Source organism: Filicampus tigris, chromosome 6 (assembly GCF_054856515.1).
Source record: "Filicampus tigris isolate MCC_2025a chromosome 6, RoL_Ftig_1.0, whole genome shotgun sequence".
Classification (NCBI taxonomy): Eukaryota; Metazoa; Chordata; class Actinopteri; order Syngnathiformes; family Syngnathidae; genus Filicampus; species Filicampus tigris.
The window spans coordinates 17,651,399-17,676,754 of record NC_141222.1 but is presented as its reverse complement, the minus strand read 5'-3'; the positions used below and the strand labels follow the sequence as shown (position 1 = coordinate 17,676,754).

At 39.0% G+C, this 25,356-nt stretch overlaps 2 protein-coding genes and 1 long non-coding RNA gene across 10 annotated transcripts in view; 1 reads left to right on the top strand and 2 right to left on the bottom strand.

Moving 5' to 3' along the window:
- Positions 1-11,823, bottom strand: part of inpp4b (inositol polyphosphate-4-phosphatase type II B) — a 191,256-nt gene extending 179,433 nt beyond the window's left edge. The window contains exon 1 of the mRNA XM_086032471.1: positions 11,790-11,823. Coding sequence (XP_085888597.1) covers positions 11,790-11,808 — 19 coding nt within the window. The 5' untranslated portion in view covers positions 11,809-11,823. The remainder of the gene's footprint in view (positions 1-11,789) is intronic.
- The window catches only part of LOC147146047 (uncharacterized), a 34,213-nt gene extending 13,778 nt beyond the window's left edge, over positions 1-20,435 (top strand). The window contains exon 3 of the long non-coding RNA XR_015087043.1: positions 19,752-20,435. This is a non-coding gene — a long non-coding RNA (uncharacterized LOC147146047). The remainder of the gene's footprint in view (positions 1-19,751) is intronic.
- A 3,370-nt stretch (positions 20,436-23,805) lies between these two features.
- The window catches only part of gab1 (GRB2-associated binding protein 1), a 59,337-nt gene continuing 57,786 nt past the window's right edge, over positions 23,806-25,356 (bottom strand). For 7 of the 8 annotated variants that reach the window (XM_086033846.1, XM_086033841.1, XM_086033842.1 and 4 more), the window contains one exon: positions 23,806-24,814. In XM_086033846.1, coding sequence (XP_085889972.1) covers positions 24,656-24,814 — 159 coding nt within the window. In that variant the 3' untranslated portion in view covers positions 23,806-24,655. The remainder of the gene's footprint in view (positions 24,815-25,356) is intronic. The other variant, XR_015087184.1, reaches the window with a different exon arrangement.

The following is a 25,356-nucleotide window of genomic DNA, read 5'->3' as shown; positions in this document are numbered from 1 at the left end:
TGAGATTTTTTTTTTTATAATTGTTTTTTGTTCTGAAGTTTGAGCTATAAAGGCTTGCACAATACGGATGTTACCATGCGTTGTAATTTATAGCTGACATTTCAGACCAAAAAAAAAAAAAAAATCACCTGTTGCTGAACCTAACCCTTAATTCATAAATGTTATTAAACATTATTATTTTCCATACACTGTTATTACTCTTATGAAAACCTACGTGGTAGTGAAAAAACAAGGGCAGATTCTGATTCAGTGCAAAAAAAAATCATCTAGAAAAGTTAACTCTCTGATTAAGAAAATTAGGTAAAAGTTTGTTGACAGTGCAATTGCACGGCAAAAAAAAAAAAAAATTAAATAAATTGTGACACCTTGTAGAAATTGTACATTCTTTGTCTTATTTTGTGAGTCTTCACAACCAATTAATTAATTGCCTTTTTTTTAAGTAACATTTTTAATGGAATGGAATGGAAATCACTCTGAATGTTCTGAACTCCTGTCTCCATCCTAGAGTCGTAATCACCATTCGTATACAGTATAGTCTTCTTTGGATATTTTTGTGATTCTTTACAGTGTTTTGTTTAACCGTTGTGCATGGAAATGTCCAGGAAAACTCCTGTTTCCATAATCGTGTATTGTGTTTTCCCTTGGCTTTTTTTTTTGTGATTCTTAATGATCCGTTAATTAAAGTAAGTCTTTTTTTGATGGAACTTGATTCCGAAGTCCTGTTTCCACGTCGGTGTCGTGGAATAATGCTTTTCCCAAACACGAACGTAGCGCAACTTGCTCCAGCTAACGTCATGTTTTGTGCTTCTTTAGCCTGCGAACTTGTTGAGAGTGAATAAGCAGCGCCTCAGTTCCACACATTTGACTGAACTTGACTTAGAAAACGGTAAATTACTTCAATATTTGATTTGGCGTCGTTGCATGGAGAGCAGCTGATGAGATTTTTTACAGCGGCTGAGCCAATGTTGACAGTGTTACCGCACGGGAACGAGTTGTCCAGTTTGCACAGAAAGTGACAGGGAAGGACCTCCTATTTGCCTTTCACTCGCCGGTCGCGCATTTACACAGCAAATAGCAATTTAATTGGGGGGGGGGGGGTGCAGTCATTTTCCAGCTGTCGTGCATTTGGCTCGAGCCGCGTGTGTATGAGAACGCTAAATAATTCAAAAGTCCAAATGGATGGACCTCCGCGATGTTGGGACTCGATCCCGAGCCTTTAACAGACCCGACAAGAGGATCTGCGCTGGGAGGCCTCATCGATCTCGGGCAGCCGAGGGGTGTTCTGGTATTGAGCAAATTGTGGGGACTTGGAGGGGGATGCATGTGATATCGAGCAGCGGCTCGGGGGTGGTGATGGTTAGCAGTCGTCTTTCTCAATTAGGTAAGAGATGGCTTGAGTGTTCAAGAGCACAACCCAGTTCACTGCGGGGATGTATGCATTACAAACTGTGGAATAAAACAAAAGAGTGAGTCTATTGGCTTATTTGCGAAAGTTCTTGTTGCTCTGAATTTATTTTTCCATTCGGTGTTAGCATTAGGGGTGAACGATTTCTACAAATAATGGTAGTGATATATTTCCCCTCAATATTTCGATTGTGATTTAATATGTAATGATTTTTTTTTTACACTGTCCCTTTCCCATGTTTTTTATCCACAAACAAGCAATAAATTAATCTGTACTACAAATATTTTTTTAAAATAAATAATTTAACAGATTTCTTATACTTACATTTACACGAGTTTACTCAATTACTGTTAACTTACTAAACACCTTGTCTTGCAGTCTTAAGGCAAGGCAGTTTTATTTTGATTGCACATTTCATACACAAGGCAACTCAATGTGCTTTCACAAGCATTTACAAACAACAGTTAACGACATTCAGAAGCAAAGCAGAGAAGACAACAGAGCTGGGTATTTTGCTACTAATTGAGCGTCCGTTATTCGTCATTTATCTGCAGCGTGAGTACCCTTCCGTCGTCCGCCTTTTTTTCCGGGGGGGAGGGAATAGTGCACGTCTTTTGGTCGGTCCGCCGCTAATTTTAAACGGGTGTCTGTTAGCGAGTCCGACTAAATTTTAACTAGCGCCCTACTGGGTTTTTATTCAATCAGCATTCCTTCAATGTATTCAGGACCCAAACCTTTCAGTGATTTATAGACAAGTAGCAGAGTTTTAAAATCTATTCTGCAGCTGACTGGGAGCCAGGGAACCCGAGCTGCAGCGTTCTGAATGAGCTGCAGCTGTTTGATGCTCTTTTGAGGGAGTCCAGCAAGCAGACCATTACGATAATCAAGTCTACTGGAGATAAAAAGCACTTAAATGTTCACTATTACGGCTTCACAAAATTCTATTCAACAAGTGTAACGTAATACCAAGTCAGTAAACCATAAAACAGAATACAACAATAATACAAACACATCTGTGGCTTATCACTTCTTTTTTTTTTTTTTTTCTATATTACATTAAGATGTAAAAAAAAAAATGTTTATGAATGTACCCCGCTTTAGGCTGCGTTTGACTTTCAGGGTTGCGTTTTACGCGGTGTCTTATGTCAGATGTACAGACGGACAGAAGACACGTACCCGTCCAAAGCAGGACTCATTAGAAAGCAGTCGCCAAGGCGGCCGCGCTCGCCTCGTTGCTGTCTGCACTGCAAGCCACTGCAGGAGATAAACAAGGAGACAGTGATGGAAGGGGACATTACAATTGGAAAAGACGTGGAAGGGTAGAATGGGAGCAAAAGAGAAGACCATTGCGGAAAAAAAAAAAAAAACAAGTGTCATCTTCGATACGAACAAAGTACGTTGCTCATCATTTACTGTTTACAGTCAGTGATGACTTTACCATTCCAAATCTAGCAGTCACTGCTTATTTTCTTAGGTTTTATATTTATGTTAACATAAATGTGGGATGTATGTTTTAATGGGACAGTTCTTGTTTCTAGGAACAAATTTGGACGGCTTTAATGTAGCTCAGAGGTGGCAATAAAACAATTTGAAATATCTGGCAAATTGGCGCCACTGCATATTAATTCGATAGCCAAAATAACATGTCCCTTTCATGGTTTAACCAAATAACATGTTTGGATTTTGATCAATTTATGCCTTTTCTTTGGTTACAATCGAAAATTCTGTGCAGTCTTGACGCAGAAAATCCAAAGAATGGAACCAATTCCTGATGGGTTTTGTTAGCTTCTCCGCATTGCACTTTTCACGCCCACACTCTGGAAGACAGGCCAGACTATGTTTTTATTCTATTTTTTCCTTCCCAAGAATTTATCATAACCAATTTACAACCCCTTCTTTTTTCTTTTTTTTTTTTTTTTTTTTTAACCTCCACTTACACCTCTTCCTTGCTCTGACTTCCTGTGAAAATAACAGCTACATGACTGAGTGGCCAGTACGAGCCACACCTTCGGGATAGAATCAGTGTGAGGTAACAGGCAGAACACAACACGTACTGTTGGTGCGACCTGTCGCCCTTCTATCAGTGCCGGTTGTCGCAGCAATCAAGCACCCAGCTGGATGAGCGGTCGGGCTCGTTTGGAAACGTAATAGGATTTCCAGTCTCTCGGGAAAACAAACTTCAACACTTGTTTGGGCCCAGAAAGAAACAAATAGGTCTTTATTCACAAAAAAGTTGAACAGAGATTTCAGTCCATCAGTTTGTGCTGTTTGACAAAAAGGAGTGCTGAGTAAGGATAGAGACAAGCTGCATTAGCTTATCATGCTAGCTACCAAACACAAAATTATCATGCCATGAAAGGCAGATGGAGGGATTTTGCGTATTTGAAGATGGAGTTACTTTCCAGATAAATATATACATAAATACATACATAAATCTGGATTATAGAACTCCCTATTTAAATACGCTATAGTTATGTTTTTATAGAATTTACAGCAATTCATTTTTTAAATGTAAAACACACTTCTAAAATAATAGAGACATATTTAAACAAAGATATACATTACAAAATGAACCTACAACCGTCACTTTCTGTAGCCTTAAAAAGTAGGATCACAGCAGATAACATTCACTCCTTTTCAACAAAAACGAGGGCGGGTTGAATTACTGTACTTACACTTGCATTCTTCTGTCATGTTTACACCGTCTCAAACTAAATAAGTGCACCACCATCTAGTGGTCGAAAGTGGAATCACAGTGCATCTGGTATACAGGAGCGCTATGTAAAAATAATTTGTGTAACTGTACCCAAAAAAGCAACCCTCAGAGCACACCACAGCTAGCGGGACTTTCATTTAGGTTAGAGTTAGTACACGTTCAAAAATATTACTGAATATTTGCCGTTAATGTTATACATTAATGGCTACATTATGCCGCCGTCCCTGTGTGACCTATATCTTTGCTGCTGTAACACTGAACATTTCCCCACTGTGGGATCAATAAAGGCCTTCTTATCCTTATTCTTATTTGCAAAAACGTTCGAACATACTTTACAAATATGTAATGGTAAAATGTATACGGGCATAACAGAATAAAAACTGTAGCTACACGGTCATGTTCTGCTTTTTTCTCATAGAAAGGATTAAGGTCTAGTTCTATAATCAATTTTCAAACATCCTACTTTGTTTTAGTCATTTTAGTTAACTATTTTTATTTCTCTACTTTGCTTTTCAATGTCTTCAATTCTATTTTTTAATGTATTGAATTCATTTGATTTTAAATGTATTTTGCCGTTAAATGTTGTTTTGGAACTATGTGAAGTACATTGAGCTACCTTCTGTATGAAATACAGAACTTTGTAAATAAAGCTGTCTTGCTTGGCCTTACACGCAATTGGAAGTTGGGCAACCAGGTCATTTTGAGATTTTTATGTGCAATATATTTTAATTAAATCATTAAATACAGTCTTTCATTTAATGACATTGTAGCACGGTGTAAATGGTCTAACTGCAGTTGCAGTGTCTTCCAATAATATGTAATACCATCTTGAAGAATAAAACTTTGTCTTGTGTTAAATGAACACTTGTACCTATTATTCTACTGTATTTTAATTTTGGTCATGATGGTGGTACTTTGAGTCCAGACAGTTTTGTTTTTTTCCAGGTAGTACTTTGTATAAGAGGTTTGTGAACCACTGTTCTATATGCGAGTCCAACCATCGTGACCCACATCTACACAGCCCAACAGATTTATGCTCCACCTGTTAAAGCCCAACCCGATCTTTTGTGTGCGAGTGATTTTGTTTTCTCCGCTCATGTGTAAGAGAGTTATGGCCCAGCTGTCCTGCGCGGAAATAATAATGAATAAGTGCATAGTGAAATCTGATGCATGTGTTGCGCACCACCGAATCCATCATCCCTCTTTAATAGATTGTATTTCCAATTTGCTTTCACGCCAGTCTGGCTGAGAAACACCTTGCCACTTATTTTCGAACGCAGGCCCTACTAAAAGGAAGCGGGTCTACCCGTCAATTTTATTTCTTGTGGAATTCAGACTTCAATCTGTAAAATGACTTTTTTCTTGAGAAATACAACTTTCAATGATCAATTATGTTTACTCTATTTTCTCACAAGATTACGTCTTTATTCTGGTAATATTATGACCTTTTGTCGAGTTTAGAGCATACACAACCTGATGTGTGTCCGTGTGTTTATTTTTAAATTGCAATTTTAAATTCCAATTTAGCTTCTGCTGTCCTAATGATCTAAGAAGAAAGAGGAGCTCATTATAACCACACTGGGCCTCTCTCATTAGTGGCCATTGCATAAATAAATATTTGTCATGTGAAAAAACACACATTCACTGCTCTTGATTAATCTTACTTCAAAACACTGCGAGTGCGCATTACAAGAACAAGAAAACAAGCATATTTAATTACAAGTTGTTATTCATGTTTGAAATGTAATTTGCACTGGTGAATATTGTTACTTATTTCTGTTTTAAATCTAAAAGTTCAGTGGAACATTTAATTGCCAGTGATATGTCATGTTTCAAATGGACCAAAATACATGTTTATCTTGAAATTTAAATTAAAAAAAAAAAGTCAAAAAAAAAAAAGGCCGACTGGTTTTCTAATATGTGCTTGGATTTATTGGCGTTCCATGTACAAAATAATGCCCGGCGAAATGGTCGGTCGCCCCACATTTTCACTTCACCAAATCTGGCCCTCTTTGCAAAAAGATTGGACATCCTGCCTAAAGGAGGTACACCAATCGGACGTCAGACGTCAGTAAGCGTCGGGGCGTCTGATTGCGCCGTCTGATTGATGTAGCGAACACCGTCTCAACATCGGACCTCGTCTGTAAGCGGCTTGGGGGCGTTTACGTATGTTGAATCGGCTTCGTCAGTCGTGACATTTGGTCAATCTGATTGGCGGTTAGCTAGCGAATCAGAGCACGGGGCAAAGAACAGGAAATGACAAATGCGACAAAGACAGACGCCTTTGCTGTCTTAATTAGGAGAAGAGCGAGGGTTGACAATGTAAATATTTCACGAAACTGTGTCAAGAACGTGAGGGTTTACTTTGCGTGGGAGTTCATCGTGAGCAAAAAATATAGCTGAGTGCATTGTTTAGATTTTTATAATCCGCCCCCGGCCAATAGCTTTCCGGTTGGCTTTTTCTAACCATGAGGACTAGTGACTACCGCCGCCGATGGTATGGAGGGGTATTACATCACACGCTTGCACAGAAGGTACTTTAATAGTTAGCGTCGCTGTCTGTCGTTGCGGTGTATTTTTTCCAGCGTGACATGCGAGCGTCAGTCACAGTTGGCCAACGTCGGATTGATCTATCTAGGCCAAAGAGGAAGTCAACCCTAACATATTTTTTTCCCAAGCAGGCCCACTAGTTGAAACACGGCATTCTGATTAATTTTGCGTTTGTGGAATATAAGTTAAGCATTAAAATGGACTCGTTTTTAGCCATCTCTGGGGGCGGCCATTTTGTCTTCTGTCGACTGAGAATGACATCACAACTGCTCACAACGACCAGTCACGGCTCAGATTCAGAAAACAGGTCAGCCGTGATTGGTCGTTGTGAGCAGTTGTGATGTCGTTTTCAGTCGACAGAAAACAACATGGCCGCCCCCAGAGACTGCTAAAAACAAGTGGGTTAACACTTATTCCACAAACGCAATATTTATCAGAATGCCCTGTTTCAATTAGTGGGCTTGCATTGGAACATATTCTTGAACAAAAAATGTTTGCATTGACTTCCCATTTATGAGCTAAAGTCCCTTCCCTCCCGCACACTCTGACAATGAGGGCGCCACTGCCACCTACTGTAGAGGATGTACAATTACACTCTATTCTGGTACAGCCAGACAAAAAAATAAAGCATGTTCTGTGGCGTCCATTTAAGAAGGACTGCTCTTAATATACTGTTCATTAAGCCACACTCTCAATGCAGACTGGCCAAACACAGCGCAGTACAAAACAGAAGCCTGACATTCAAGCATTTTCACTCTAGGTAATGACCGCAACTCTCTGTGCTTGTTTTGTCGCAAGAACCCAACACTAACCCAAACAAATGGTGGCTCTTAAGACTTACTTCTGAGGGAAAAAAATGCAACTGTATGATTTAGTGCAATTTATGGATAATGTTAGCGCTTGGCCACATTAAAAAAAAAAAAGCAAGCCACTTTGCAGAAGGAAGTTGGGCAGGGTGGGGAGTGAATTTTGGATTTAAACTCTAAATTGACTTTTTGAGTGCAATCCAACTATTAGTCTTCACCCTTTTAAAAGTCTGGGCTCCAAAAAAATTAAATTACTGTACATTTGGAGATATGTTCAAAACACAGCATTACGAAAGATGTTTTCCTATTGGAAGTTATTTTCTGTTTAAGTGGAGGAGATGTTGCTCAAAAGCCAGCCAAGCTGCTCTTTTATGTTTATGAAAACAAACTAAAGGACTGGTCGATTAGCAGCTGGACAGTCTTGGCCCCAAAAAGTTTTTGGGGTGGAAATTAAGGCTGCAACTAATTTAATGTTATTTTAATAATCTGTTAATCTGTTGATTATTTAATGAATCATATTGATTGATTGTTTCAAACTCATAGTGTAGAAATTGCACAAACAATTCAGTTCCTGGTTTGGTTTGTATCATGTCAGAAAATGTTGCCCATTGTTTTCCAAAGGAAAAATCGAACGTTTTATTTTGATTCAACTCAAACATGATCAGTCAGGTTTTCATGGAGGACTACAGAAATCTGAGAAGGGCCTTCCTGTGTGGAGTTTGCATGTTCTCCCCGTGCCTGCTCAGGGTTTTCTCCGGTTTCCTCCCTCATTCCAAAAACATGCTTGGTAGGTTGATTGGACACTCTAAATTGACCCTAAGTGTGATTGTGAGTGCGGATGTTTGTTTGTCTCTGTGTGCCCTGCGATTGGCTGCCAACCAATTCAGGGTGTCCCCCGCCCACTGCCCGAAGACAGCTGGGATAGGCTCCAGCACGCTCGCGACCCTTGTGAGGAGAAGCGGTATAGATAATGAATGGATGGATGGATGCACCTCTATTGGAAATACAGCGGTTTCTCGAGATACAAATTTAATCAAACATACATTTTCACATCGATGAACACACCTGCACAATTTGCTGAGTTTTTTGCTTATGGTAAAACTCTGAAAAAGTCGCACAGAGAGAACATTTCATGGCCTGATTTTTTTATTTGCTACTTTTCTACGACTCGACAGTGGTGTGTTTGGTTCAAAGCACTTCATCCTAAACATTAGCACTTTGCAAACCTTGAAAAGTGCAACCTTGCACAGTGAATCAGGAAAAAAGACATTTGGAGTACCAACACAAGCAACCGAAAAGTATTATTTAAGCAAAGGTGGGTAGGTAGTAACCAAACAAATGTACTCAAGTAAGAGCTGTTACTTTGGAATAATATGACTCAATTAAAAGTAAAAGCAGTCTTCCAAATAATTCCCAAAGAAAGAACTTGGTGAATAAACTACTCATGTACTGAGTAACCTCCGATTGATTTTTTTTTTTTTAATTAGAGCATTAATTTAAAATACTCAAAAATATAAAATAGAAATGTGCAACTTCAGATATATCTTAACAATATCACTTTAACTAAAACAATATGGTATTTTGTTGAAGTTGGAGGTCGGAAATGATAACGGAAGCCCGTTTAAAATGATCGTCAAACCGGCCTATAGGCGATTATTATTTGGTCCGGCCGGATACAATGGCGGCTAGACGGACAACGGAAGGGTATACCCCTTATACCCTTGGATCTTTTTGCTTATATTTCATTTGAACCGTCAAGAATCAAACAATTTGCTTTGTGTTCCTCGTGAAAGCAAATGCTAACATCTAAGAGGTTGAGACGAGTCTTGTCTGCCTAACTTGAATAAGTTAGGACCACCCGAGGAGTTGAAAAGGAGGATAAAAAGCTCGGCGGGCGACGCGGCGAAGACGGTCGCTCCTCGCATTCCCCTTTGGAAAGCAGGCCGGAACATCCTAGATCCGCCTGAGGCTGCTGTGGGATGCAGGGAGCTCAGTGACGGGACTACCAAAAAAAAAAAAAAAAAAACATTTTTTTTTTTTTTTTAAGCCTGGTAAAGGATCTAGTGTGACCGTGATGAGAATGGAGTAGGCCTGCAGCGCACGGTATAATTAATCCTCATCGGGAAGACGAGCACAAAGAGTGTCTGGGTAAGACTGGAGACAGGCTGAAGTGTGATGGCAGCAATGCGGGGAAAAGACAAGAAGGCTTGAAACAAACCAGCAAGAGAGTTGATCGGTGACAGCTGGTCGGTAGTTTTGTTTTCTTTTTTAATTATATAAAAATCCAGTCAGAGAGAACAGCAACAAAAGTGTGGCAAAATCAAACCACTCAAAATTGCACACCAACGAACCAACTAACAAGGAATCTACTTTAAAGTGGAAGTCAACCCAAACCTTTTTTCAAGAATATGTTCCCAGCAGGCCCAATAGTTGAAACACGGCATTCTGATTAATTTTGCGTTTGTGGAATATAAGTTAAGAAGCAAAATCCACTCGTTTTTAGGCATCTCCGGGGGCGGCCGTTTTGTCTTCTGTCGACTGAAAATGACATCGCAACTGCTCGCAACGACCAATCACGGCCGAGATTCAGAAAACGGGTCAGCTCTGAACATGTTAATTCCTCGACAGTCTTGAAATGTCATCATATCTGCTGTAACGCAGATTTTCAAGATGTTGAACGCCACAAATGTCTCACGGTAGATACTATGTGATTTTCCTTGAGTTAGTCCAAGATAAAGCATCACCTCCCTTCGCCCACTTCCAACCCCCTATCTTCTCGGCCTTATTCCCTGGCCTGTGCTCTAAATCAAACACGGAGTCCTTTTATTAATAGCCTGTCAGCAGAGATAACATTTGTTTCATGTGTATTCAACTGAACAGGTTTTACAAATAGCCCGCTGCTTGCGAACCCGCTTTTGAAATATTGGCCGTGCTTTTTTTTTTTTTTTCCCCTCCTCCTCATGAATTTCAATGACAGAGGGAATGTACAGTATGTTTATGTATGACTCAATGTCTGCAGAGATACTGCTCTCAGCCTTGGGGCAGGAAAAAAAAAACAACGAAAAAAAAACGACCATTATTCGGAGTGTTCAAAAAAAAAAAAAACACTGCAGCACAAAATTGTTTGCTAAAATGGCAGTAAGTAGCATCATTATTTAATATATTTGTGGTACTGACTATACGATTTTAAGCCATGTAACAGTTATACAAGTAGAAATAGAAGAAGCCACCGTATAATAAATATGAAAAAAAAGTAAAAGCACTCACTCACCGTTGAAAGAAAATAAACTCCTTTTCCACGCCTCTATCACACAGAGCAGAGCAAATGAAAGTAAAAACTTTTTGTTACCAAAATATGACTATATGTGTATATATATGTACCTACAGTATGGATAGTCTACACACGTAGAGATACATAGCCTACATACATACATACATATGTAGTGTATAAACATATACAGTACATGTACACACAAATATACCAAGGTTATTATTTTAAAAAATAACTGAAACTACAGCTTACGTTTTTAAAACTAACTAAAAATAACTCTAGTTATATCATTATAATTATATTATGTATAATTTCCATTTTTGTCTTTGTCAATATCATACATGATCTTTCTGGGTTGATTTCAAACATATTTACTTTGGTATTGCTGTACGTCCTTACAGAAAGAAGGACAGACAGAATTGTACACTCTTAAAACAGTTTGGTCAAAATACATGCACGATACACAAATTGAGTCAATTCGACCTACTTTCTTGCCTTGTTTTTTGGGGTTGTTTTGTACAAAATGACAATTTTTGGGGGGTTGTTTTTTGCAAAAACAACCAAGAAAGTTGGGTCCCATTGACCCAAGTTGTGGATCGGTCCATTTTTGACCCCAAATTGTGTTATTTGTAACCCAACTGTTTTTAGAGTGTAGCTTTCTTGACCTTAGTACACAATACTAATAATTAATCATTAAATTCTATGTTCATTTTGGAAACTAATACAACACACGACTTGTGTCCCCATCCATGTTAATTATGAGCTCCTTTACATGATTAGTCTAAGCTTTATTGCAAGTCATTTTAACTGGGTGTCACAATTTCAATTAAAAAAGATCAATATGCTTTCCAGGAATTGTGCTTTTTATTTAAGTCTTTTGGTTGTTAGTCATTCAGGTCATTTTTTTTGTGCTTATTTTCCAAAAATGTTCAAATATGACTTGGCCAACAATGCTATTAAGCTAACCATTTGATTTCTTTTGTTTGTATGCTTACATTGCAAAAAACAAAAGACAGTCAAAAGCTTTGAGTGGATTCTTACCTGATGTGAAATACTGCATTCTCGCTCTCAGTGCTGTTCTGGGAGCCATCCAAGTTCATGTTGTGAAAAGTGAGTGGTCGCCTAGCGTGGACGCCTCCAGACGGAAACCCACAGCACTGACAAATAGATAGCGGGCGACACAATCTATTTCTATCAGATAGAAAAGAGCAGCGTGATGACAAATGTACAAACAGGCAGAGACAAAAGTAAGGAGTTGTGGTTTTTTTTTTAAGGCTGGCAAAATGGGGAATAAAGGTGATAAACCTTTTCAAGTCCCCATTTTCAAAGACAAACACCACAAGAAATGTATTGCAGATCCAATCAGAGATAGGACTGCACTTGATGTTGTTTAATTTTCTATATTATAATTAGAATGCAGACAAATATAAACTTTGAACAGATTTTTGAACACTCATGTGTTTCCTTCATACTTCATGTGTTTCACGCGTTTCCTCTTGTAAATGTGATTGTCCTGGTTTACTGAAACTTGTGATGTGACGGGCTAAAAGACTGGATCTTATGTTATCGATTTTACTTCCGAAGTGGTCTGCAAAAACCTCACAGAGAGCGTCTGTTGGTCTCTGTGGGGACTTGTTAAAATCAGAGCTAGTTAAAAGTTCAAAGGTGGAGAAGAGGAATCTGGGGTTGTTTTTATTTACTGTAATGAAGTTTGAGAAATAGGAAGTTTTCGCCCGTTTGACTGTTTTGTTGTAGGATTTTAGTTGATCACATCATATTTCGTGGTGCACGGTAAGTTTACTCTTTCTCCACCTCCTTTCTGCACTCCTGCATTTTCTTTTTGAAATTGTGATCAAGTTATTTCTCCACGGGGGTACAGTCTTTGTTTTTGTCGTTTTTATTAAAAGTGGAGCTACTGAGTCCAAGGCTGATTTCAGGTTCTGGTTAAAATTGTCAACAATAAAATCACAGGGTGCAGGTAAAATGTCGGCAGGAGTGCACTTTACAATGTTGATAAAATTTGCAGCCACCTCAGAAGATAGGTAGCGTTTCCTCACTGTTCTCACCGGGGCTGCCAGATGGTTAAAACCGGCAATGTTAAAATACACACAGTAATGATCTGACACATCCAGGTCAAAAGCAGAGGACACACCAGCGGACAGGCCATAAGTTATGACCAAGTCCAGGGTGTGTCCTCTGTTGTGAGTCGGCTGTGAGACATGCTGTTTAAAATCCATGCTGTTTAAAAGGTTTAAAAATTCTCTGGACAGCGGGTCCGAGATATCATCGTGTACATTAAGATCGGCAGTTATTAGAATCATGCTATAAGTAGAATATAAAATGGATAAGAATTCTGGAAACTCTTTAATAAAAAAAAAAAGGGGAGTGTTGGGGAGGTCTATAAACGGTGATGCAGAGAATAGGGGGACTGCTAAAAACAAAAGCGTGATGTTCAAATGAAGTGACAAAATGTCCGCCACCAGAGATGGCTAAAAATGGGTGGGTTTTGTTGCTTAACTCATTTTCCACAAATATTAATCAGAATGCTGTTTCAACTAGTGGGCCTGTATAGAACATATTATTAAAAAAGATAAGATAAGAATGCCTTTATTGATCCCACAGTGGGGAAATTTTCAAAATATGTTTGGGTTGACTTCCGCTTTAAAAAGGTAAATCATATTCAGTCAGTTTTTGAAGAAAACCATCAGACTCAGAAGAGAATAGTACAGACATGATCAAGTTTGAGCTGAATTGAATTTTATTCTTCCAATGATGTGCTTTTCAGGAACGCTTTACTAAAGTTGGAACATAACCAAAACAACTTTTTCAAGACATACACAGTTCCCTTTAAGAAGTGGAGAGTCCCTCAACAACAAGAGCAAGCACAACAAACTAGTGTGAAAAATGGAAATAGTATTGACTATGCTGCATTTGGGCCTGCACCAACAAAACAGCAAGAAAGTGGCGAAGACTCCCTGGTGTCTGTGCTATTTTTAACACAACACCTGGATGTTTATGAATGAGCATGGTTGTGCATCGGCCTCATAAAACATGAGAACATGCGTATTCATGAGGGTGGGAGAAGGCAGCAAGTGGTCTCCCTCCGGTGGGGGTTTGGCGGGGGCTTGTGATCAACACGCAACGCTTTGTCGGCTCGGGGGACGTCGTTAGTGTCCCGGTTATGGAGCCATATTTGCATTTCGACTCTTGCAGAACAGTTTGGGAAAGATTGTCGGGGCAAATGATGAAAGTTAATCGTTGTGTGGCATCGGACAATTTTTTCCGCAGTACCTTTTTCCACCTAGAAGGGTGCTACTGGTCCAATGAAGCCACCCAGCAAAGACGGGGTATTGCCGTGACTGTGTCTGCTTTCACAAGCAGAAAACCTAATCCAACAATCAGCTCATTAGCAAGTTTATAATACTTTCAGATTTTTCATCATGTATACTTTTTATTTTGACTTTTTTTTTTTAAGTCAGTTAACTTTAATTACTTTTTAGAGCATTGTTTTGCCTCGTTTTAGTTTACATATATATAATGTAAATAGTACAAGTGTTAAAAAAAAAAAAAAAGGTCACTATAAGTTTTGTGTAGTAAACTACAATTCCCAAATGACTGTTCAACCTCCCTTCTTATGTACTAACCAGTAACACCCAAAGCTGGGCATTCTGCCTATGACGGACACCCATTTTGTAGGTAATAAACGATAGATGGAAAACGTATAAATAAATAAATAATATAGACGCGCTTAGCATAGTCAGAGGACCATTGTTTAGTCAATGTAATCGTCTGTCATCTATTTCCGCTGTGAGGCTTCAATGGCTGCAGCGAGGCTTCCGTTTCCCATTGGCCACAGCCGATGTTTCTTGACAGCTTCTGGGTCCTAAAAGGAGACACACTAAATCTGACTGAGGTGAGGCATCCATGCCACGGTGAGCCTTTCCTTTCAAATATCGCTCAGCCGGGGAGGGGGCACAACCTATCTAGATGAATGGGTAAAGTGTGAACATTTCTTCATCTGTCCTGCCATTTCTGCTTTACCATTTGTCGCATTATTAGCGAGATAACCAGATGACATCATGGCCAGCATCAGGTGTGACAAAATGTATAAAATTCCTGTCTGAGAAGGCCAATTGCTTTCAATGCAACATGGACTGGAGCATCAGAGACAGAAGCGAAACCTTCAGCCCATCCCCTCCACGCAAAGAGCTGAAAGGCTGGGCGGAGGCGACGGCGCGGCACATCCATCTCATGGCGGGCGGGTTTTATCTCAGCGCCAACGAGCGCTTTCTCACTTTGATGGCCGTTTGGACGCGCTACGCTTGCAGAGCGGCGGCCCTAAATCTGATGCTAATGGACAAGCGCTTGCCGTTCGCTCGGCTCCAATGGACTCCTCAGCATGTACGACTTTCACTGTAGCACCACTGTAGTGTTTGGATATGCATTTATGACCAGAGGAAAGGCTTATGCAAACTTTGCCGTATGACAGGTTTCGAACTCAAACCCCGCGGGCCAAATCCGTCCGGAATTACTGCTCAAGAATCATAGTTGAATTGTATCTACCTTTTTAGCGCAATACATTTTTGGGGGGTATTTTTTGCCTTCCTATACCAAATGTGAACCGAACCATGACCTTAAAACTAAGGCTCGACCGATGTGGGTGTTTTTTTTTTTGGGCGGATTGGACAATTAATTAAAAAAAAAACTTTTTTTGATTGCTTAATGCTTACCACCATAAAGTTATGGACTACAGGCAGAACATTTGACTATTTAACAAACTTTTGTCCTTTAGTATTTATCTATAGAAACATGGTGAAGCAGCATTTAGCCGTTATGCAGCATACAAATGGAATAAGCTGCCAACAGAAGTGAAGTCAACCCCAAGTGTAAATGCTTTTAAATGCAGGTTAAAAACTATGCTCCCCAACACATACCTATGATTAAGTTATTTGAAAGCATTTTAAAATCAATTTCACTTTACGTAATTTTTGTAACATTAGAAAGCTACTTTTTATTTCTTTGCTTTTCAATGTTTTACTCTTCTGTTTGTAAATGCTTATAAATGTTGTTGGAATACATTCTTCTAGTAATTTTGGTAAGCTAATTTTTGTTCCTTTTTTTTGAATGTCAATTTGGTTTGTGAATGCTTTTGAAATTTGTACTTTTGATTGTGTGAAGCACACCAAGTTAACTTGTGTATGAAACATGCTATACTGTAATAAATAAAGCTGCCTTGCCTATACAACGGAAAGTAATTGTGAAAAAATAACTTTAAAAAAAAAGGTCAAAATTGGCAAAAAAAAAAGAAAAGTGCTGATTTTTGCTCATTTTAAAACTAATAACTAATAACCAATATCCTAGCTAAGTTAATAACAGTGGACCCGTGCTACTGTATTTGCGAGGGATAGTGGATAGGGGCAGCCCATGAACAGCGAAAATGGAATGCGAAAAAAAATTATACTCATTATAATTGCATTGAAAAAAACAAAAAACAAAAGTACAGATTCTTGAATAAGAAGTAGGGATACACTGCCAAGAATTGTAGGGTAATAAAAGTCATTAAAAGTGTTTAAAAAAGTTATCTGGTGTTAAAAATGTAGTTACTACAGGATAATAAGAAAACAAGTGTAAGAAAAAGTGAAAAACACTTGCAGAGTTAATACTGATGTTGCATGTTTTGGCAAGCACAACAAACTGATTCCAAAGTTTTGTGCAATTTAGACGTATATTTCCATGTATTCGTTAATGCTCTGGGGACCCACTGTAGGAGGAAAACTGATGGATAATATATTTGCTATTTGCGCATGTATTCGTATTGAAGTGAGGACCGCTATAGAAGTAAAACCAGTGATAGTGCTACTTATTTTCAGTTTCAGAGAGTTGGGCACAGGACTATTAAAACATATGAAATGTAAATATAAAATATGAAACATGCCTTCCCATGTATGCATACTGTATCACAAAGGGGGGACTTAAACGCAGGAGGAGGAAAATTGGTAACGATAACATACAATTAATTCACAGGTGATGAGAGCGACAATTACAAATAGCCTTGGATAAACCATACATATGATATCTGTTCTTGTATTCATATCGCAGTGGGGACACTTACTGTAACACCCCAAGCGGAAGTTACAGTTGCAGAGAGCACAAAGTACAGAAACATCATTTGATAAGCCACAGGCTTATCTAAAAACAAAATGATCTGATCAAGACAAGGATTTCATGTTTTCTTTACTGGTGACCCTGCAGCACTTTGTTTACATGCACAGAAGCCTTCTATGTTTCATTTCCATTACACTAAAATGCGTGTGTGCGTGCGTGTGCGGGTGTGTGTGTGTGTGCCCAGTGACAGGGACAACGATGTTGATTTATTAGAGGCGAGCAGTGGCTGTGTTCCATTTTCTAAAGGATGCTTAGTCATTCTCTTTTTTTTTCCAGCACAGCTGCATGTGCACCAGTGTAAAGCACATGGCAGAGCAGGAGGTGGTGGCGCCGACCTGTCCGGTGAACAACGTGGGCCGGGCCGGGGGGGAGGGGGCCCTGAAATTCTTTCCTACCCGTCGCGTCAAGACATCCTAGCAATAATGCCAGGTCAGGGTTGGGATTAGGTTTAGGCTGTCAAATCAGCCTACGGTAGGAAGTTTTGCACGGGTAGGACATTTTGACAGAACACCGGTCCCGATAACGAGTAGTGCGGCTCTTACGTGATGGTGATCGCATTAGGAGTCGGCGAGGGAGACAAGTAAGCATGACTGAATGAGGTTATGCTTAGGACGGGATTTTCTTTTGCCGTCGTCGTAAAGTGACGGGACAACATTTGATTTTTCTTTTGTCAGCACAAGAGATGCCGAACCAAGACCCATGGAGGGGAAAATCGTCAACAAAATTTGTCAAAAATAACGAGTGCTCAGGTCATGGAAATAAGCTTTTTTTTTTAGTCCCAGGCTTATAATAGTTTTAGATTTTTCATTGTTACTTTTTATTTCTTTTTGACTTTCACTTTTTTTAATTCAGTTAGTAGTAATTAGTTTTAAGAGAAGATTTGTTTTTGGTTTCAGTTAGGTATTACATTCTGTCGTTTTTTTTCTTTTCCAAGTATGCTCGCTGACTGGAAAGTTTTTTTCAAAAATCAAAATACACTAAATGAACCACACGGATATCCCACAGGTGTTGGCTTTTTTTCCCCCCATTTTTAAATTTTAGAGCAGGGCAGACAAGTTTGTCTTCATTAAAGCGTTATGGTTCTAAATGCCAACACTGCAGCTGAAGAAACACGACGGGAAGCTCTTTAAAGAGCTTTAACATAACACTTTGGAAAGGTTATCGCCAGGGATGTCATTTTAAAGTAAATATCACATTTAGCTGATGATCGGCTTGCCTGCTTATTGCAGATTTGACAAAGAAGCGAGAATGGGGTGGTGTGGCCTCCTGCTTTTGGACTTTTTTCTGGAATAAATATAACTTTTTTGGGGAAAAAATACAACTTGATTCCTGTAATGTTACGTTTTTTTTTTGGTTCACTCAATGCACTTTTATTCTTGCAAGTTTATGACTTCTGGAAAAAAGAAATATGACTATTTCCATAACAAAGAATTGTTTTTTCCTCAAAATATACAACTTTGGGCTTGTAAGATTATGACTTTTTCCCCTTGTAAAAGTTTGTTTTATATTTTTGGAGTGAAAAAAAAAATTCTTTGTAAACAGAGACCTTTGTGACTCAAGGTTCCACTGTATTCTCATAAAAGATTGCAAAAAAAGATATAATAATAATAATAATACTTACATATACATATAGTGGAACCTCAAGTTACAAATGTTTCTGTTAACGAATAATTCGAGTTACGTGCAAAATTAACCATCATTGGCAACATGCAATAACGCATTGCTGCAATCTGAGTACTAAATCCACTGCATTTGAAGGTGGAGGTTCCGCCTCCACATCCTGGATCATCCAATCACAAATGATGACGTATGGCCTAATAGAAGTCCGAAAAAACTGTTTTACTGTCGTCTCAAAGTACTATCTACAGTACGTATGTTATTTATTGAATTCTAGCGTATCCAATTAAGCAACGGACGGTTAAGGTCAGTGTAATCATGTCAAAATAGCCGTCATGCATGTTGTCGCGAGGTGGAAGTTCCACTTGCGTACAATACATTCACGCAATCACAGTAAAAGAAGTGCTGCATTCTGTAAGTATGATATTACATTACAAGATTTTCTTTTCAGTGTGACCATAGTTAAAATCCAAGAAAAAAAAGTATACGAGAACAAAACTGTATTTTATTTTAGAAATTCTGACAAAACGACTTTGCAGAGAATACTCATGATGACTTTTTCCCCATAGATGTTTTTTTTTTTGTTTATGAAAAGCATGACTTTGTTGTAAGTTTAAGAAAAATATTGCTTTAATAATTTATGTCTAAAAAAATATGTATTTGTTAGATTTATCATTTTGTTTTCTTTACAGTGACATCTGAATTATACTACAAAAAAAAGCCATACTCCTACGGAATAACGTTTTTTATTTACCGGTATTTATTTATAAATAAAATGGTATGGTTTTATGACACTGTAGTCATTTTAAACCCCCCCCCCCAAAAAAAATCTAAATTTATTCTCATGAATTTTCTTTTTTAATGTTACAATTGTGGCTCTAATTAAGTCTCTGAGAATTCAAATGAGCTAACTCCACTTTTGTCATATTTAGGTTAAGTGCAGAAATGAATAGAGAAAATAAATATCTTTCAGGTGAATATTTGTCCACATCAAGATTCAGTTCCATTCTTGTCACATACTAGTGGGCAGCCCATTACTGCACTCAGAGCGTTTCCTGATCCTCCAGCACTAGACTGGGCCAACAATCCAGAAAGTGAGACTCAGAGATTAAGTACAGTCATAGTTTTGCTTGAGTGGACGAATGGTATACTAATACATTTGATGTTCTGACTTATTATGTCACCGCTTTTTCGAATTCCAGTTGGCTTCTTTTCTTTCAGGAAACCAAGACGATTCAGACCGGGATCCAACCTATGAAACTGAAGCTGATGACTCTACCTCAGTTGAGGACAAATGTGCAGACAATATGATCTGATATGAATATCCAATATGATCCTCGTCCAAAATCCACAATTTCTGTAAATACTAGCATCCAGAAGAAGTCGCCATTGCCATATCAAGTCAGCAGGTTATAAACCCTCAAGATTGGATTGGATCCCCCAAAAATATTTAATCTCTCTCCTGCAAAATGGCATAACTGTAGTTATCACACTCTCATTCTCAGTGGTTAAATGTTATGGTGGTTCACCTACCCTACAAACCCTTGTGGAATTCAGAACTGGAAGTCGGGCTCATTTGCAAAGACGACCGGTGAGGCGAGCGCGACAACGAACGACCGCCAAGCCAGTCCAGTAATGAGACGTACTCGAATTAAAGTCCCGTCCAACAGGCAGGTAAACCAAGGAAACTTTGGCGGGATTTGAAAAAAGAAAAGTCAAGTGAGCTAGCTTCAGACGCGCGCTGGTGCCAACTGCTGAGCGTCGTCAAGGGACGTGGCTCATGATGGCAAGTGAAGTTGAAACCTGGAAGTGGCTCTTTGCAGGAGAGCAGATGCCACACTAATTTCAAGAGTGACCCACGGAACACGTCTACCTAGTAGGAAAATAAACATTTACAGACAGTTATCGTCAGTACTTGTAGACTTATCAGCATTTTCTACGCTGAGTCTTAAAAACAGATTTCAACGATCATTGAAAAGCTTTTACGGATAAAGGTTCCACTTAAAAACATTTACTATACTTAAAACTTGAACTTGTATACGATATATTTATAACTTGAAGAATTACAAAAAGGAGTACAGAAAACACACGCTATTCGCGGGGAATAGAGACCGTACAATTCTGTGAATAGGTAAATCCGCTGAACTGTAAGTATGCGGGATTCCGCTGCATTAGAAAAAAAAAATAACAATGCTATGAGAATTAAGTCATTATTAAAAAAACAATAATAATAAATTAACATTTTTGTCGTATTACTGCAATGTTTCTCCCCAAATAAATAAATAAATAGTTCCCAGAAAAAATGTGAAAACAATTACTTTATTCCTCACTTAATATTAATTACCTGGAATCATTTTGTGTGTGTATGTGTGCAAATAACACATGTTAGACCCCCCCCCCCCCAAAAAAAACAGAATAAGACAATTTGTGGGGAAAAAAAACAAATCTTAAACCTTCAATATAATGTTCATCATCAATGTATTTCATCTTGTATGGTAAAACTTTAAAAGCCAGCTTCTGTTCCAACCACAATGCTACCAAAGACTTGAATTCTAGTACGGCGTGAAAAATGATTAGATGATGAAAATAGCTGCTCTCCACCAAGCAGCTCATAAAAAGAGAAACCAGAGCCATTCTTTATGACGGGTCGTTAGCTGGGCATTAATTGGTATTAGTTCTGGTCTGGTTCCAAGTGTCCTCGGCAGAGGACGCCTCAATTGGCCACAGCTCAACACAGTCCAATTAGGCCTTGCCGGGCAAATGGGCCTCTGGAGGGACCTTTGTTCTCCATGCGGGCGCTGTGGTCTCCATTAATACCACGTGCAAATGCATTATTAACACAAGACAAGCCAAATGCTGCTGACTGGTCACTGGCGTTAATCAAGCAAGCCCGAAATTAGCAGCAGTTTGTTGACTCGGATCATTTCAAAAACAAATTCAACACTACACATCAAGCTTTGCCTGCGACAACTCACAATTGCACTTCAGTAGCATCCACTCCTCGAGTAGAAAATCTACAAATATGGCAGCGATTGGCAAGATAATAGTTAACATAAACTAACTAAATGATTACTGTGACACACTGGTACATGACATTATGCCCATTCTGCCCCCCGTCACACACAAGTTTTTTCCATCTAAATACTAAAAGCTGTATTTTTACAAAGCTAATTTATATCAATTAATAATATAACAAATATCATGTTATGTAAACAAATTGGTGGGAGGGATGATTGACACTGCACACTTTCTAATCTTGCATTCTTTCCTACTTCACCGTGTCCTTCATGGAGCTGTCATTATTTTTTGCGAGCAGTCCTCGCAATGCAAACATCCTGATTTACGCAGATGTCTCTGTCACGTTGGCTAACGTTGACGTGCAGCAGATTGGACTACGATGTCCCTCGGTTCCCCCGTGCTTCGCTCAAATGGAATTGCTAAACATTTGGCATCACTTTGTTAGATGAGATTAAGACAGTTTAACATATGGCTGCTTTTTTTTGCACGTTTTCGGTATTTATTTATATACTGATTTCATGTGACGCGTCGGTGGTAAAACAGTTATATGGTAATGCGAGGTATAACGTGTTGGGCACTCAATAAAAGGGAAAAACGTAGTAGCCCTGTCGCATAAACATTGAGGCCCCCCAACCTCGTAAAAAAAAAAAAGACTTGTAGCAGCATCATACATATCACAAGATGGAAGCAAGTTACTTAAAATGGAGAGCATCTTTAGCGTCAACACTATGCATCAAGCATGCACACATTCATGAACGCATGGTACATAATGACCTTCACATGAGGCTCACCAATTACAGGATGTAACACTTTTTTTTTTTTAACTAGGAGCACAGTGGCCCCTTACCTGAAATTTAGGGGGCGCTGTTGGCTTTTCTGCAGCGGTTCTCTTGTTGAGCATTCGGGAGGCATTCGATCCCTCTCCCGAGGCTATCGTCTCTGTAGACATCTTTTCAGATTAACCTACTTAGTCACGGAGTACATATAAGACAGGAGACACTTTTATTTTATTTTAGCTAGTAGCCACACACTTTCACTCTGTCTCTCTGGTCCAACAACAGCAGTGCAGGTAGGGCCCCCGTTTATTTGCCTCTCAGCAATTGGGTGTAACCGTGCGCACAATAAAGTAGTGCCAACAAAATAATACAGTGGAAATAAACATCGCACTCAACAGGCGCAAGTAGTAAATTGAGGGGCGCACATTTTAAATCGACTTGTAAATATTCAATCCACTCATTTTCACTTTATTACTGATAAATTGGCTTAAGTGTGGAGCATAGGTTTGTCCACACCCAAAAATATTACTGAATAATAATTTTAAAAATCTGCAAATTTTCTGATCACATAGGCGCGAGTAGAGCAAAATGCCACCAGTTGGTGGCAATAGTACGAGCTAGATTACACAAACTAATGTGACGTCAAACGGAGGATACATTTTAAAAATATATACTTCACTGCTCTTTTGCGTTTTGACGATCATATATTCAATGCGTTCCGCTAATTTTCTCCCATTTTTAAATGTAAATGCATCACAGAAGATGGCATCAATCTTCATTATTATTGGCCACAGTCTAACATTAAATTATAGCGAGATCGTCGAATGTTACTACACTACAGTGGAGCCTGCAGACATGACACAGCAAAATGCAGATCATGTAATATAGTTGAACCCTTAAGGAAGTCATAGGATCATAGTTATACAGGTAATAGTTGTAGTCGGATTACAACCTTGAGAAGGGGCAGCATTCCAAGAGCGGCAACATGGAAGCAGGCGACCCTGATGAAAAAAGGATGTTCAGTTTTTCAAACTACAGTGTCATCTCGTGGTCATTTCTGGTAAAACATCCAGACAATTTTTTTAAAAAGTCAGACATAGCTTTACAGTGGCAAGCATGCATTAAATGTCTCACAATTAGCACAGTACTTGGACTCCTGATCTAAATACTGTATCATGAGAATTATTAGCGTTAGTATCAATTTTAACTTACTGTATGTTGCCTTTGAGATCACAGTAAGATGTCTGTCGGTCCATAGTCAGCAGTCAAACCTGAGGTTTGAAATCGCCCTCCAAATAGTGTGAAAAGTGCATTTATTAAACAAAAGAACACACACGATTCAAGTTTAATTTTATTTAGTCCACTTGGAAATTTGTACAATTTTCTTGCAGGATTAAAAAAAAAAAAAAAAAAAAAAAGGGATGAGGGTCAGCCACTTAGCAGCCCATTATCACAAAGAAACAGCAGGAAAAATCAAAAAGTCCAATGAAGTGAATTTATTTATTTTTTAAAGTAGGCACATTAAAAAAAGATACACATTAAATTTAATCAATGGCAAAAGAAAAATATATGTACAGCTCTGACGGCACACTTTTGGGATGTTTCACAGGTTAGTAAGGCCATTTTGTGTTCCTGACGATAGTAACCAGTCTGAAATAAACCTAAGAGGGGTCGGAAATGGACCGTGGAAACATTCTACGTCCAGAGAATACGACGCTAAAATAAATTAGTGATTACTTTTACAGTTCGTTAGTATGCGTACCTGATTTCGACGCTCGGAACTTATTTGATACCTTTCGCATAATTCATAGAAAAAGTGGCGGCGTTGTTGTAAAAGCTCACAGTAAATGAATCTGATAATCGCCATAATCAACAACAACGGTGCGTCGTCACCATACAACCAGGATTCTACCCTGCAGAATCTGCGCACCTTCCGAGTCGAACATGCTAAATATTCCGTACAAATAAAAATGACACTTCTTGCGATTTATATACATAACACTTTTTGTACAGTCGTCCGCCACGTCGATGGACTCCAACCTCAAACAAAACTCAAACCGAAGCCCTTGTTGACACTTATGAGTTCTGTCTTTTCCCCCCAATCACTTTGCCGCCGCTGTTCGCAACTAGTGTGTTTCACACCAGTGGTGATAGAAAAACCCTGCTAGTAGAAGTTGACGAATGATCGTGGTTGGTCCGGTCGCTCCGCCGACTTCCGCAAAATCCCGCCGGCAGTGCAAAAACTAGAAGATGGCGGAGTGGCTACGGAAACGGCGTGAAGGACGAGGAGTTCGGGTGTCATAACGACCCAAAAAAAGAAAAAGAAAAAAGTCACTTGGCTCCTTTGGATGTCGTGTCCGTCTCTGTGGATTGGCGGCCATCGTTCCAGGCCTCGCGAGTGCTCTTGAGCGCTTGCGTCCGTTGCTGGTCCACAACCACGTAGTCCACGCGCTCGTCTGACGCCGCCATGCCGGAGCCATTGCTCTTCATCTAAAACAGGAAGGTAGATCGGGAGCACAGAAAATTGGGGCAAATGTATGGACAACAAATGGTGAGAAAAAAAAGGAACAATAATACAGCAGGGTACATGCATACCAACAACTAATGTTTTTTTTTTGTTTTTGTTTTTTTTAGCAAATCACTTCCAGTAACATGCAATACTGTATACGTTTATACTTGGGCCCGACCAATTAATTTACAAACTTTGTAATTCTTATGCAATTTTAACCAATTTAAAGCGGTGAAAATAGCAAATACGGAACTACAAATACAAATACACTGTTGCTCTTGAACAACACTAGTAAGGTTCACTGGATTAAGTTGGCTGGTTTGTTTAAAAGTCGATACCTTTGATGCTTCGTTGCAGACGAAGCATCTACTTAATAGACGGGGTTAGCAGGCTCATTGTTTTATTTATTGCATCACTCATGACTTTAGACATTTAAGAAGGGATTTTGTGAAGGTGTTGTAGCCTAGGGCAGACTTTTGCTTTGGTGACATTTTCAAAGGCTTTTTGCACGATGGGGGCTTCA